Here is a 16,527-nt window from a genome sequence, read left to right on the forward strand (position 1 = left end):
TAGTGGAGGGGAATTAGTCTCTCTCGCCTTACACACACAAACACAAATGTATGTTTGTTCTTTTTGTTCAGGTGAGCTTTATAAGACTTTAAACATTACTTCAGAATGGCACTTTGGAGATAATCTCCCGAGCTTTCTATTCAAGATGACTTTTTGATATCTTAATTTGTCCATTGCAAGCACGTAATTACAGATTTCAAGCACTCGTAAATGATTCATCAGAAAACTTTGCTCATACATTTCCTTTAGCGAAAGCGGATGATTTGGAAAAAGTAATAGGCATTCCCCATACCTTGTATGTCAATTTCATTACCATAGGATGTTGAGATGTTAGACAGGCAGAAAGAATTGGGGAATAACCCATCCCCTTTCCACCTCACCGCCCGCTTCAGTTTTTTTTTAATCGAAAGCTATAAAAAGATATACAGCAAGAAATAAAAGAAATGATAAAAATTATCTGAAGTCGCCCTCAAACTATGGATCCCCTTCACAGGAGGTATGCCAGTATCAGGAAGCCGATAGCCAATTGCTGATAAACAGTAACTTTTTAGTGTTTTATGACTTGATGATATTAACTAACATGATTCCTTGTCTTTATCTTAGTTGCCAAGAGCAAAAATCAGTTGATCACTAGCTATTTCTGTGCAGTTTCCCTACCTGATCATTATGCTGACTTCACGATACGTAAGGCCCTCCTGTGACGGGGCCCCCTTGTACCTGCTGACTCTGCTGACATGGCATCTGCTGTTGGTTGCCCATTTGTGACGTCTGCTGTTGGACCTGCTGTTGTCCACCCTGCTGTGCGCTGCAATGAGAGAAAGAAGGGGAAGTGAGTGACCTTTTTTTAGAACTGAACAGAAATCCGGTTATCCTTCTCAGAAAAAGTCATTCGCCAATTGTCTGTCTGATAACTTATTGTCTTTGATGTTTTGTCGGTTTTGGTGATATTACTGTATACAAGTGAGAAGATGCAGACAAATTTTTTTTTTTTTATACAATATAACTGTGTGAAACCCCACACATACTATACGTGTATGAAAGTTGATGAAAGAGTGAATGTGTATTGATCAAATTAATGTTGCGACAGTTACAAATAAAGTAGATAAAGATAACTAACTGCCAAGTATTAAGGAACATAGTTTGGGCAAGTTTCGAAAATGGCAACTTTTACAAAAACAAGCAAGGAGTAACAAAATCAAGCGCAGAAGCAACTGATGTGATAAGGGATTGAGAATCCGGTCTTTGAAAGCTCCTCCAGCAATTGACATCGATCGATGCTTCACAACTCCGATGGACGTGACGAGCAAAAAAAAAAAAAAAAAAAAATCAGTTAGTTCAACATTCATTGTTATGTCCGAAGGCACATTGAAAAAAAAAAAGATGGAAGTTACTAGTTTCCGTTCCGACTGAGGCTTTTTTTTTTTCGCGGGATACTCATTTCATACTGGCGTGACAGAGAGAGGGAGACAGAGACAGAGAGAGACAGACAGACAGACAGACAAGCAGACGAGGGACGTACTTCTTATAGACAGGAGAGAAGGCTGTGTTGGTTAGTGCTGTGGCTGAAGCTGTGTTGGTGTGATTGACGTTGGCGGCATGAGCACCGCTTCCTCCCTGGTACCGCTGGTGGAGATTGGCGTCCCCGACGGAGGCTCCTCCTCCTGTCCCAGGGGCGGGCAAGGGTGCTGTCGATCCGCGGGAACAGGAGGACAGACCCCCGCCCATGCCTGCTCCGTAACTTCCTGAGGAGGAACTCCCGAGGAAAGCGCCCGCGCCCAAGAGGCCTCCTCCGCCCTGGCTCTGCTGTCCCTGCTGACCCTTGGCATTTGGTGGCGTCTGTGGAGGAGTGTCAGTGCCGACTCCGTCGCTGCAGTTGAGGAGGAGGAGGAGGAGGAGGGGGATGGTGGAGGAGGAGGAGGGGGAGGAGGGAGGAAGTGACGTTCCGTTAAAACATAGGCGAGCGACGTTATAATGCATCATTATCATCATGGTCATCATCATCATCATCATCATTATCATTATTATTATCATTAAACAGGAAAGGACGGGGAAGAGATGGGTAGTTGCAACCTTTATCTGGGCATAAAAAAGAAGTGGGGTAGTGGGACAGGCAGGGGAGAGTGAAGGAGGGAGGGGGAATAGGAAGGGGTGATGGGGAGAGGGAGGGTTGGATGCTCGATACCCATCCGCCCGCCGCGACTGCCATCATGGTGATATCTGCTGTTAGGTTCTAGGAAGCCAAGGCTCAAATTTGGTGGGTCCACAATCTACTATGCATGATGGTTAAGCCGGCGATTACAACTAAATGAAGCGGCAGGCTGGCGCTAAGTATCGGGCGATCTCACGGGACGAAAGCAAGAGGGTAGCCATCAGGTAAAGCAATACCTGGTATGGCCCAGCTGTAATCACCCATCAACTACCAATAGCAAGGAGACTTAATGAGGACTTACCTATATCCTGTCATGTACTGGGCGGGGTTCACGCCGGACATAAGGTGGTTGAAACGGGTGTACTGCTGTTGCGCGGGCGGGATGGTCGGTGGCAGGGGGAACGTGGTACCCCCGGCCAGCCATCCACTCCCAGGGGTTCCGCCCACCCCTCCTGTGGGCGGCGGGGTCTTGCACGCTGCCGTGTCCGCTAAAGACCAGATCTTGGGTTTAGCCGAGGGTAGCGACACTGCACAGTCGCTCTGCGGAGGACGAAGGAGAAAAACAAAGCCACATTACCATAATGATAGTTCAGGAGTCGACATTGCTATTGCATTTTGGAATATGGAACCTCTAATGCAAAATCATCTTATTGCTCTGTTTCATACATGGAGAAGGATTAACGTCATATCACCAGTTATTTCAAATGACAAAAGAAATCTATACTGTAGCCTATAGTTCAAAGGTACACTTGACACTGAGCGTGGCGTGAAAGCACAGAGGGAAGATGTGCGGTCTCCAATCTACATATATAAAAGGGTGTTGCATGCACGTGGAACAGATGGACACACTATTATAGGAGAATTTCATTTCTTAGTTACTTTGACATTAAAATATTTTTCAAAAATGATTAACAAATATCAGAGCTGAATAAAACTAATTTATTCAGCTCTGATTTATTATTAATATTAGAAATTAATAAACCCAATTTCACTATATACATTAGTATATATCGATAGTGTGTTTATATAATATATTATATTATATATATATATATATATATATATATATATATATATATATATATTATTGTAAGTATTGTCGAGTACATTAATTCTGTTAATGCTTCACGTATATACATATGTATGTATGTATATATATATATGTATGTATGTATATATATATATGTATATATATATATATTAATATATGTATATAAACGCATGAATACGTATATGTGTATGTATATCTGTATATATAATGTGTGCGATATATTTGCAAAATTAATGTAGTCGACACCTCCGTTCGGAAAACAAAAATGTCACCATAAATTTCAATCAATTGTAACTATTTTTTAAAATGTTGTTTTGATGACGTTGCATTTCTTGTTGCAAACAGTCATATCAATGCTTTCAATGTTAATCACTGGATTTTGAGGTGCACTGCATTTTTCGCATTTGTCATTAGAGTTATAAGAATAAAATGTTTCCTTGGTTTGTTTTTGTCTATTCCATATAAACAAAAGGAGCATAGACTTAAGAAAAAAAATTACTTTTGTGAGCATTTGAAGTAAAAACCGTCTAAACAGCGTCTGTAGGTATAAAATCACGACGTCGTATCGAGGGTTGTATATAGAAATAAATAAATTATTAAATAAGGTGTGTCTTTGCCACTTTTTTTTCAGGTAGCGATTTATTCGCCCCCCTAAACGTTTGTTTTTCCTCTGGCCTTAAAAAAAAAAAGTTGCCCATCCCACTGGCTTTTGCGTTGAAAAAAGCACAGTTTATTTCATATTAATTGATAGATTTACTAAGTGAAAATCGTGGCGTCATAACAACAAACTTGAAATATTCAAGTTACAAAGTGAAAATGACTGAACAGTGAGCACGGGACAATTTTGTTCGAACGGACAGGTTGGAAGTGGGTTAGTGAGGTGTCACAGTGACGTTTCCAACACCGACGTGAACACGTTTCAGTTTTTACGATAGCATCGATTCTCATGAGAGAAACTATAAAAAATTCAGGGCTTTTAGAGGTTTCGGAAAAACTGATAGGTAACGTCAAAAGACCTGGTCTGACCTCCTCTAACGTAGGGTATATAAACAAACCTAAAGACTAGATTTTTACTTACTGAGCTCACTTAACTTCAGAGGACTTTTAAGGTTTTCCCTTTGCCATGACTTAACTTTGAAATCTAAGACTGACTCTCAGGTCTCATTAAAGCAAAACTACCATAGTATAACAGAATAAGTGGCGATGATAAAGCTGCTCTTTTTCTTTGTTTTTAAGAAGACCTAAGTTACGAAACCTAACCTCGGCCACGGGAAGCTTCGCCGTGCCTTGATTTGTTGCATTGTTTTGAAAATCAAAACTGTTATTGCAACATGCGAAACTGAACGAAATTTCAGTGGCGTTATTCCCTTCTTTAATCCTCTTGTAAATATACATAAAAAACAACAATCCTGAAACCTTGATAATAATGGAAAAATAGTTATATGGGCGCTATAAGGGTTTCTGTATGGTTTATAAGTCAGTTATTTTTTTTCTTGCAAACAAAAGACATTACATGAATATGGGTCCTTCGAATCTTGAAGGGAATGCTATATTGAACATTTTAGAAATTTTGCTTTTATCATATTTGCTCAACTGTAGAGCTTAGTTGGTCAAATAAGCAATATTGTCTTACAATAAAATATTTTGTAAGATTCCAACTTTTCATTAAGTAAAATTTGAGTTCATCAACGGAAACAATCTCAATAACCATAATTGAATAACAGTGCTAATGGTAAAGTACGGGATTGATTGTAATTCCATTTGAGAGGCCATTTCTAACAGGTTGAAGTACATCGTTCACGGAGGGGAGAAGGAAGCGCAAAAAAAAGAAAAAAAAGAATAAGAATAGCAAAAGATTGGACGATCATAGCTGAAAATGACCACTAAAAGCTACACATCTAAAGGAATAAGGGAAAAGAAGCCAAAGACGCTGACAAAGTAAATAGCAAAACCAACATGCACCAACATAATAATATTATCAACACTGCCACTACTGTGGTTCCTTCGAGCAATAATGCTCATGGTGTGCGCGCCGGTATGCCGTGTAACACAGCATCTCTACCCAACACCACAGTCCATTTAACCCCGTCTCCAGAAGATTCGGTCTTGCTCACTTTCTTTTCAATGACTATTATACTTCCTCTGTACTATGCTTGTGTCAAACATTAAGCCATGCAGAACCAGTACAGTCCGCTCTAAGGCGAACCTGCGAATGGCAACACCAACATCACAACATTGACAACATCACATCACATCACACCATTCAAACAATACAAGTTGTCACCCACCATGAAGCTCACCTTCTCCCCCTTGGGGACGGTGAAGGGATTGGTAGGGTGAAGAGTCGGGGTGGGTGAGATGGCCGCTGTGACTGGCTTCGTGGGCACGACGCCCCCGTCGCAGGACTTCAGTTCGGTCTGCCCCTCGCCTTCCTCCACCTTCGTTTCCGTCACTGCGAAAAGGGAATAAACATATGATCAGTAGTGACAAGAGTATCCACATGAGAGATATTCATTATTATTCTAATGTTTGGGGGGTATTGTTTTGCAAACATTGAGATGGACCAGGGCTTAAAAAACACTGAAATTGTAATTATATATATATATATATATATATAAATAATATAATAATTATATAATATTATAAAATCATATATATATAAATAAATATAAAGGGGGAAAAACATGATCAGGAATACAACAAAAGCACATACTTGAGTAACCAAACACGTCTCACAGACAGTAATGAACGCGTTTGTCTGCAAGTGCGCCATTTTGTATCACGGGGTTAAGATGTTTTCACAAGACCGTAGTAAAGTCATTCAAGAGCAGATCTTTAATAATTATTGATATTTACTTCAGCTTCACAATCCGTGCATAGTTTGTTTTGCTGACTATAAATGTATACTTAGAAGGGCAGGACCTAAATGGTATGTATACCCACCGGCACACCACCCGGCACCCCTCTGACCCCCATCATCCCGCGTCTGGTTAATTTATAATCAAATGAACAACGCAGCTCGACTAATTTGCTCATAAACTTTAAAACCCTCGGCGTCCATAAAGTGTTTCCCGTAGTAAAGCTGGCTGTTGCAACGCTGCTGCCGCAACAGTTGCAGATTAATATATTTGAAGTTGATGCTTTGGTTGGTGTGTGTGGTCCTCATCATTCTCCATAGGGATCTGCTCTATGTTATCCGCTCTCTCTCCCTCTCTCTCTCTGGTCCAAATCTATTCCTGTGCTCAATGACATCCTCGTTATTGCTTCTCTCTCTCTCTCTCTCTCTCTCTCTCTCTCTCTCTCTCTCTCTCTCTCTCTCTCAGTGGTCCCAATCATTCTCTCTTATTCTCATCCATCTTTGCCTGTCAATCAAAATAACTCGCATTTTTAGTACCTTGGTGCGAACACAGCGAACAGGAGCGGAGGAAAATGTTGGAAGGAGGAGCGAGAGGAAAGGATGAGAGAAATGTGTCAATCCTACAGAATTTCACGGGGTGAAAAGTCCACTTCATGACTTTTGCTCACTTATTAATAATCTTCCGCTGCAAGACGACCCCCCCCCCACCCCATTTCCTATTGAACCTTTTACTTATTGTGCATCACTTCTTAATTGGTCTTCCATTGTTTATCTGAATCTTGTATTTCATAATGAAGCGCCAACTTCACCATTAATATTCCCGCTTCGCGAAGAGCTTTTCCTTTTCACGTTGAATGGCGCATTTCACGACGAATCTCCCTCCCACTTCACCCCGTCAAAGTTTCCGCTTCACAGCGACGCGCCCACTTCGCAGGCCAACAGGATCCAGAGGCTTCTATATCAGAATATGTTGGGAGTTTCGTTTTGGGAATTGCCAGGGTTTACTTGTGCTTCGTCGAGGCTTCATATATATTTCAAGTCGCGTCTCGTTTAAAATGAACCCCCAGGTGTTTAATATGCACGCATTTCTGAGGGCAAATTTTCTAGTTGGCCCTTTTTTTTCCCCTGTTTATAGCGTCGTACAATCTGCTGAAAATTTCATTACTTGACAGTTGTCATCGATTCAGAAATGATGACTTTTACTCGATTGTTGAGTGATATTTCCCATCCCCCATCCCCACCAAAGATAGAACACAACGGTCAAAAAGGGAGGCGTATAGTAAATCATGTGTATGTATACTTCAGAACGCATCTGGAATTGTAACTTTGACGAAAACTTCTTTCGAAGTGAGTTCTGCGCATGAAACAAATATAAAATATTGACCAAACGAGGTCCATACTGCAGAAATGATGTATTTATTTCCAAGATGATTTCATTTATCCCTCTTAAGTGTCATAGCTGTATGAGGACGGGGTTGGGGGGGGGGGGGGGGGGGGTGGGGCGGGGTGGGGGGGGGGGGGGGGGGGGAGAACCACACGATGAAGTCAGTTGTTATACTGCACAGCTTTAATCCACTCTGTATAATTAACCAATGTCGTCCAATGTTACAAGAGAGCACGCTTTGAGTCACCCAGATTTAAATGGTACTTGGATGTGACACCACTTACCACATGGTGGCGCTCATCATACCCTCTTCGCTCTTACACCCATTATACCCGTGACGTATTCCTCCGCCCATGTTGCCCACCTAGACTTGACAAAAAGAAAAATAAAGGGAAAAAAGTCCTCGTAACTCTTCGGTAGTAACAAGCGAGTCTCATAACGTTGACGTTACAGGGAAGAAAAGCTTACAAAAAATGGAGAGGAAAAAATCAGAAATGTTTTTAAAAAGTACAAAAGGGTGCGAGCTGTCTCACGCCGTCCCCCTCCCCCCCTTCTAAAAAAAATATGGAAGAAAGTTATGAGGAAAGATGATACTAGAAATGATAGCAGAAAGAATAGCGCGTTTCTTCGTGCGACCCACCAACACCGCCCCCCTCCCTCTCTCTCTCTCTCTCTCTCTCTCTCTCTTCCGTGTGTGTGTGTGTGTGTGTGCGTGAGTGCGTGTGTAAATGAGTAACACAAACCGAGAAGGAAGGCAGTCAAAACATGGTTCATTCCCCGGCTGTTGATAGACGAAGCTAATCTGTCCCCTCTCGAGTTGGTCCATCTTGCCAAACAAAGATCATCTAGTTTTAATGCGTGGACTCTAAGCGATTAATAACAATAATTATGAGCGTATTGTTATTACAATTATTATTGAGTAAAATCAACAATCTGACTGTATACTTTTAGTTTATATGGATTCAGTTTCCTTTGTTGTGTTAAATTGTGCAAAATTGCCTTTTTTTTCTTTTATCTTTTTTTCGTTCCTGTAAAGAATATCGTTTTTTTTTCCTTGTTAGTTTCAATTACAGTTACCATAATGATTTCCCTGGTACCCGTGCTTAGTAAAGCTTAAAAATACATTTCAAACTGAAAAATTACGTTGTACTATCTCAGTATAAACCCTTCTCTCTCTCTCTCTCTCTCTCTCCTCTCTCTCTCTCTCTCTCTTCTCTCTCTCTCTCCTCTCTCTCTTTCGTCTGTCGAATACCTGCATCAACAAAATTTCTCTTGTACTTATCTGGTCATAATTTCCCTAACGAGTTTTAGAGGCAAATTTCAGCAATCGCTCATACCAATTATGTAATTAGGGAAGTTGGCACCTGACCAAATACGGGAGATGATTATAAATATTTGTAAATAATGTTACATAGCCGTTACCTCGATGCTTCTTTTTTTCTTGAATTAAAATAGGCGAAAGACAAAGGGCATATTCCTAATATTATGATAAAGAAATATACGGTTTTGTAGATATTTTGTTTTCATTTTGCATTCTTTTTGAAGTTTGGAATTAACGTCTATAAGTTCATTAGGAATTTTTAATGTTTCTAACATATATTTATGAACATTATAGAATTTTTGCTCTTTTACTGTATGGTAATTTTTTTAATATATAAAGAATGATCTCTTACAATTAATCGTGTCGTAACGGTGACAGTTTGTGTTCGAAATTTCAAGCAAATTGCTTTGAACTGTTATGATAATCAAACCAGATCTCTTTCAGTATAACCTTAGTATTCTATATTTTCGAGCTGTCATAGTCTGTATTTTGCTCTGAAATCGCTGTAGTGTTTTCCAGTACTGACAAAACGATTAAGTGTAAATCGAAACAACTTTTGCATCTGTTCCTTCCGAAGTCGATAGTAGAATGACGTTAATAAAAAGAGAAAATAATCACCACTCACGTCTCGAAGTGCGAAAATGACGACTTAAAAAGGGGTTGTTTAGTCTATCTATCTAATAATAAGAGAGAGACTTCAGACAGCGCAAGAAAAATGTCATAAAATCAGGGCGCCAACAATTTCGTTCTTTTTTCCACGTCCAGAGAAGAAATCTTGGACGTAATATGACCTTTATTAAGAGAATTGTAAAAGTAAATAAAGTCGATGAGTGGCGGAACGTAACTTAAGTACAGCGTCGAGTAATATAATTTCTCTGGGTCTCTTGTAGTTTATAATATATGCAAATCCACCCTTCTCCTTCCTTACCCCTCGGCCAGATATGACAGCGTAACGATATCTCTTAATTATCGTTATTAGCATAAGTGTCTGGGACAAAAACCTTTCGGGTGGGGTCATCCAATTATGAGTGTTTTCCTGAGGAAGGTTTCTAACAACAATAACGAAGGTGAGATAAAGAGGGAAGGAGAGAAACGTTTAAATAAATAGTTAACAATCCTCGCTGTGGAGGGACCTCCTAGCCCGCACGGCGAACCCCCCCCCCCCTCACTCCTCCCCCTTCACCTCGCATCTGTACAACCCTCTCCGAGTATTCTCTCCTTTTCTCTTTACCAAGTAAAACCACCTCCTGCGACAATAAAGTCCCTACCAGCAAGAAACTCTACACATTAATTACCTTCGCGATAATCTCGGAGGAGCATATTAAACTCTCGCTGGTGTGGTGGGTGAGAAGGCGTTAGATGGTTTGTGTGTTTAGCGATAATCCCCTTACTTTAACTCCCCACTGCTGCTACTCTCACTCCCCATCCTTCCCCTCCCCCCTTTCTCTTATACAAACTCTCCAAAACACACACACGCACTCTCTCTCTCACTCACTCTCTCTCTCACTCACTCTCTCTCATTCCCCCTCTGAGGTCGTGGCTGCGATGATGTGTTTATGTTCTGTGACATACATGAACATGTCCCATTGGAAGCGCTGTAGCAGAAGAGGCGGCCCAGATCATACACAGCCGTCTCGACCAGACACTTCAAGTTATGAAGGCAAAAGAGAGAGAGAAAAGCAATCGACATATTTAACGCCCAACCAGAGAAGACTTTGCGTGAATGCTAAAGTTGAACTCTCGAAGAAACAAACACAATCGTAGCGTATTGAATAAAGAATCGCAGAATCGCTTATTTCGATTGATCATTTGCTAAGATTTGAGACTTTTGGAGCTAAAGGACATGCAGTAGGTGGATGTAAATGAATATGAAAAAGCATAGCATAAACATGGCCCTGTTGGATTATGTGCAAAATGACTACTTCCGTTAATTCGAACCTTCGTATCGCGTTGACGCGTCTAACCATGGCTTTGCAGCAGAGTTTTTGCTTAGTAACTTAAGTCTTCACTTTGTACCTCCTTCTACTCTGTTTTGCCCTTTTAATGAGAGAGAGAGAGAGAGAGAGAGAGAGAGAGAGAGAGAGAGAGAGAGCACAATCTAATAGATGTACGAAGCTAACCCATAGTTCTGAATTATCATAATTTGTTCAAGCGTTACAATTCTCGTTTATCTTATCCGTGTGCGAATAATAAACCAACATAACATCCCCTAGAAAGATAAGTAGACAAACAAAAGCTCATTTCCTTTTCTTTTGGTGGGAATAACGTATCGCCGATTTCTTTTGTTGTCTGTGACGCCGAATACCTTGATTACTAAACACCAGGAAGAGATTTCTCAACCATAACACCAGCGAAGGAAATAAAAGAGAAAGAAATGAGTGAACTTAAGTCTTGATTGAGCCTTTAATAAAACTTTAATTCTTATAGATGCGCCGCTAGTCCTCCCGAGTCTTAAAAGACTACGGCCCTCTTCGGCTAGAGAGAGAAAAACTGCCTCGTTGATGCGACGTCTTAGAAGCTGAGCGAGAGGATCCTCGCGGCTATTCTCATGCCGTTAATCCTCGGGGTTTTTTTTTTATTATGATTATTGTTCCGTTGCTCCCCTTGCATATTGGATGGCGATCCTCTCCTTGTCTTGAGCGACGAGAAACTAATTAGATATCAGAATATATTTTGAAGTGACGATTCCAAGTCAGCATTATTTGTGATGCCATGTTAGTGTTTATGGTGAATAGGTATTTTGGGGTGATATCTGCATCTCCCCTACTCCCTCCCCCCCCCCCCTACGATTATTCACGGTATCAAATGAGGATCTAAATCCCACGTAAAAGCTTTCAATGGCCAGCTATTACTCAAGAGGCAAGATGAGCATCTCGATTCGTGCGACGGCAGCGGGAACAAGCGCTCGCCAAGCCAAACAGAAAAGTCGGAGACATGGCGCGTTATAATCAAAAACGGCTCCTCAGCAGCATCTTTTGGCTGTCGGCGATGGATGGGCCTCTTAGATTCGGGAAATACTTGCAAGTTGCTTCGAGTGGAGAACAAGTGTTGGACATACTTCACCGTCGGGCGTTCTGGCAAGGGCCAATAAACTACTGTTACAGAACTCGTGTCACTCGGAGCACTTTCACCCCTTCCTTCCTTTCTCTGAAACTCTTCTTCTTCTTTTCTCTTTTCTTTTTTCGCTTCTTTCTTCAAGACGGTTGGTAAACCTGATTTTCTGTCGGGTGTTGGTTGCGCTCTCTCCGTCCGTTTCGAGGAACTGGTAAATAATGTTCTTTGTATCGAAGTGTTTTCTTATTCTGTTTATTATGTGAGGTGATCGGAGCGTGCTGAGAATTAGTTGTGGAGTGAACCCAAATCCACTCTTAATGGATGATGTGTGACGGTATGAACCTACGTAATCCAACGTCCATATCTCTCTCTCTCTCTCTCTCTCTCTCGGTCACAGTATTTTCATTCCTTTTCCCCCTTATTCTTTCACGCCGATGCTCAGTTCTCCCCTACCACTTATCCCCCTCCCCCTACCACTTCTCCCCCTCCCTACCACTTCTCCCACTCCCCCTTTCCGCCCCTCACCCACCCCCGGCGGTAGGGAGGGGGGGGGGAGACCTCGAGACTTAAAACTTGTTTACTGCAACAAACATCGGGGCCTGTTGTCTGAGCATGCCAACGACGCAGGTTTTCTTTTTACCGACCAACGCCTAAGCACCCTGCTGAAGTATTGGCGTCTCTGTGGAAAAATTAGCGGTGGCTGAGTTTTAGCTGAAAAATATGTAAATACGAATAAGATTATTCACAGCATTGGGGAATTTTCGAAGTTTTTATGGGAAGTAAAGAGAAAGGTTAGGAATGCCTTTGACGTTTGTTGTTCAAACAATTTAGTTTAAAAGGTGTCTTTTTTGTTTATTAGTCTTTGAGCTGACGTTAAAAAACATTAAAATATGGTAGTTTTTTTAAGAGTCAATGGGAAGGGTAATACAATACTCTTTAGAAAGTGTGAAAAGTAGGCCATTCAAGACTTCACTCCTCAGTTTATTTGTTTTCCCGAGAATGCATTCTCAGTCTAGTAACAGAAGTCAGCTGTAATGCAGTTTTAGATAGCTATAGTCATTTTCATTCATTCGTAAGTCATTTCATTTTCGCTATTTATAACTACGCATGAATTTGATGAATGGTATTATAAAAAAGATCTCGTCAAAATTGGAAAACCAATACTACTCAATCTTTTTTTAACTATTTGATAATGTCTTTCTGATGTTATGACTGAAGTTATGGCATCATTCTAACGTTGTGATCAATCAGATAATCTGATATTCATCTTGCATAGTTGTGATTTAGTTTAAAACCTTATACAATTTTATGATCCTTTGTTACTTTTAACATATTTTTTTATAACGGAAGCTTCCCTTTCTGAAGAAGGCGAGGTTTACTGCAGGAAAATTCCGATCAGTGTCAATAAAGAAAAAGTCCGACGCAAACTGTTGTGTGTTGTGGTGGGCCTTTGTAAAGCCTCCGTGTTAGGGTTGTAAAAGCTTGGAAAGTATGTCTTCTATATCAACACCTTAATCTCAACAATGTTCCTCTTCAGAAAACCAATCCTTTCTTTAGAGATGGAACAGATAAGAAAACTGTCACAACTCCCTACATTTAAGGTCGGAATTTTGTGGTTTTCCCCTTAGCGCGGCGAGCGAAAAATATTAGAGCCGCGGCACTGAGAAAAACACCCACACAAAAAAGATTTTGTTGAAGTAAATTGCCAGGTATTGTTTGCAAACTCTAATAATCTGCTTTGGATTATCGGGCTTAGGAAGTACAATGTTTTCCCAAAGTATTTGTATTGTGATTTTATCCTGACCGATCAGTACTAATGAATTTTTATGAAACGAGATTTGGCGGTTTTGCTTCGGTAAGGATTTTGAAATAATTTTGAAGATATAAATATTTGCATAAATTTAGTTTATCAGTTTTGTAAGTATAGGTTACTGAACATAACCTCCGGGTATAAATGGTGTTATATCAAGATTTTAAGAAAGTAAATCACAGTTTATATATATATATTATATTATATATATATATATGCAATTTTTAAAAAGTACATTAACCTTTCACCTTGTTTTTTACTTTTTCTATTACATCGTTGCTGTTGATTTAGATATTCATATGTTTATAAGTGAGGGAGAAAGCATACCACCTCAAAAGACCAACTGTAAATAAAACATAAATACGAGTGTAAAAATACAGCCATGAGATTAATTGAATGAATGTTGTGTATGTGGTCGTGTGTGCATGCAACCACACGAGAGAGAGAGAGAGAGAGAGAGAGAGGAGAGAGAGAGAGAGAGAGAGCAAGCTCACAGTATCGCACACTCGATGCTCAAAGATGGATCGTTGTCGGAGTCATTAGAGCCTTCGTGTTCTTTAAAAACTCATCACCAAAATCATCGCAAGGGGGAAAATGTATCAGAGCAGGGGGTGGGGGATGGAGGGAGGAGGGGGAGAGAGATGGTTAGAGGGAGGTGCTTTGCCTAATGGCTAGCTCACGTCTGCTGACCACCATGGGCTAATTACCTGGGAGGGGATTCGTGTGGCCCAAGTCACTAGTAATTTGGGACAGGTGAGGCCCAAGGGAGGAAGAAGGGAAGCTGCTGTGTGTGTGTGTGTGGGGGGGGGGGGGGTTGATTAGGAGGGGGAGGAGAGAGGAGGATTGCAGTTGTGTAATTGAAGACATTATTAGACATGTGAGACAGTCTTGGTGGGGGAAGGGTTCCTTCCCCTGATATGCTTTTATCATTCATATTTTCAGCTCACTTTTTTTTTTCTGTCAGTCATCAATATCTCGAACTTTTCCCTTTTCTTTTTTGCTTTTACTTGGCATTGTTCGTGATGACAAGCAATGATTAAAAGGATAATCTCCATTAAACGGAATATTTTGATGGACACAGGAAAATCTTGACTCTTTGGTAAAGGACTAATACACAAATTTTTTAATGATGTAACTAAATTGGTGGAATTATGCTTTCATCGCAGTTGCAAAGGGTATACTTGATAAGGTTACTTAGTTAATCCAAATCGTTTATATAATTGATGTATATTGTTTCCAAAAGACGACGTTGCTGAATTTACTTGGAAAGGTAACACTTTTCGCAAAAAAAAAAAAAAAAAAAAAAAAAAAAAAAAAAAAAAAAAAAAAAAAAAAAAAAAAAAAAAAAAAAAAAAAAAAAAAACATAAATAAATAAATAAAAAACAGCTGTGGTCTTGAGATTAATTACCGTGAATTTATAGTGTTCGAAGTTCAGGCTGTTTCTTCACCACACAGTAGTTGTAGCTTTGCTGTACTAGAAAATAAACCCTTAGACAAAGTTATTTCGTAGACCTCTTTAGCATTTGTATACTTCATCTGTACTTATATACAAATAGATTATATAGTGCACATGAATTAGTTACTGAAGAAAATAAGCAGAAATCTGGGACTTCGTAGTCGCTGGAGTTTTCTTATGATACTAAACCACGGTAGCCAGCAATAAAAAAAAATTTGCGAAGACTGTTGTAAGAGCTTGGGTAAATTAAAAATAAACAAGCGTTAAATAAATAAATGTAAATTAGATTATCATGAAAAATATTGACAAATTGTCTCAAGGTTAGTTTACAGTGAGCCAAAATATGTGCAACTGTCGGAAGTACGTTATGATAATATGGTGTTAAGAGATCTGTTATTATTTTAACACCCAAAGGCAAATGGAACGGATAGTTTTAAGCCCTTTACCTGACTTATACCTAAAGGACAGACAGCGTTGACGCCATCTTTTTAAAGAGGGAAGGGCCTAATAATCGAGAGAAAAAGAGGGCTAATATTCGAAAGTTTATTTCTCTCGGGACCTGATTCCACATAAATTAAACGACTGCGTGCGTGTCTTTGCGCGCGCATGTGAGCTTCACCTAAGTCAAACAGTATCCAAATATATTGGTATATACCTACGTCATCATGTGATTTATTAGAACTAATTCTGTTAAATAACTGATTTGTGTGTGTGTGTTTGTGAACAAGCAATTGTATCTTTACCCTGCCGTTAATTTCATATCGAATATTCGGTTGTAAAGTCAAAAGAATTTTTTAATTCGCTCCTCTGCTTTTCCACTACCCTCACCACCAAAACATTCCTATAGCCTCACCCTTCAGTGGCGCTTAGGTTGGGTCATCAGGTTGTCCGTACCCAAAAAAGTAAGACACTACCCTGTGTTTTGATAATGCAATAATTTTACGGTGAAAGAGAGTTTGACAAGTTCAGAAATAAAGCAGAAATGTAGAATGGAAAAGAATAAGGAAAGAAATCGAGACCAAGTTAAAAAAAATAAAATAATATTCTCCGATGAAAATGGAGGTAAAAAAAATCGAGACCAAGTTAAAAAATAAATAAATAAAATAAGATTCTCAGATGAAAATGAAGGTAAAAAAAAGTGTCTCAAACTCTGCTCTTTGAGGGTCCGTTCTCTCTCTCTCTCTCTCTCTCTCTCTCTCTCTCTCTCTCTCTCTCTCTCTCTCTCTCACTGAGAGAGAGAGAGAGAGAGATTCCACCTACGCCTTAAAAATATATATCTGTTTTTAGCGTCACTTCAACCCCGTGACCAATCGGTAAAGATCACCGATACAGCTGAAAAAACCTGATAAAAAGAGGACTTAAATTTTACCAAAATGTTTCGGTCGTGAGGTTTATGTAGACCAACGGACTGTGAGCGAAAGCTTCAGATTGTATCGATCGCGAT

General features: G+C 39.9%; 1 protein-coding gene across 5 annotated transcripts in view; it reads right to left on the reverse strand.

Moving 5' to 3' along the window:
* Window positions 1-16,527, reverse strand: part of LOC135213520 (homeobox protein araucan-like) — a 176,204-nt gene that overhangs the window by 10,383 nt on the left and 149,294 nt on the right. The window contains exons 6-9 of one of the 5 annotated variants that reach the window (XM_064247434.1): window positions 5,501-5,652; window positions 2,451-2,689; window positions 1,520-1,867; window positions 718-805 (exon numbers count right to left, since the gene is read on the reverse strand). In XM_064247434.1, the coding sequence (XP_064103504.1) occupies window positions 718-805; window positions 1,520-1,867; window positions 2,451-2,689; window positions 5,501-5,652 (827 nt within the window). Of the gene's footprint in view, window positions 1-657; window positions 806-1,519; window positions 1,868-2,450; window positions 2,690-5,488; window positions 5,653-16,527 lie in introns of all 5 variants that reach the window. The other 4 variants (XM_064247433.1, XM_064247435.1, XM_064247436.1 and 1 more) reach the window with 4 other exon arrangements.

Source organism: Macrobrachium nipponense, chromosome 43, assembly GCF_015104395.2.
Source record: "Macrobrachium nipponense isolate FS-2020 chromosome 43, ASM1510439v2, whole genome shotgun sequence".
Classification (NCBI taxonomy): Eukaryota; Metazoa; Arthropoda; class Malacostraca; order Decapoda; family Palaemonidae; genus Macrobrachium; species Macrobrachium nipponense.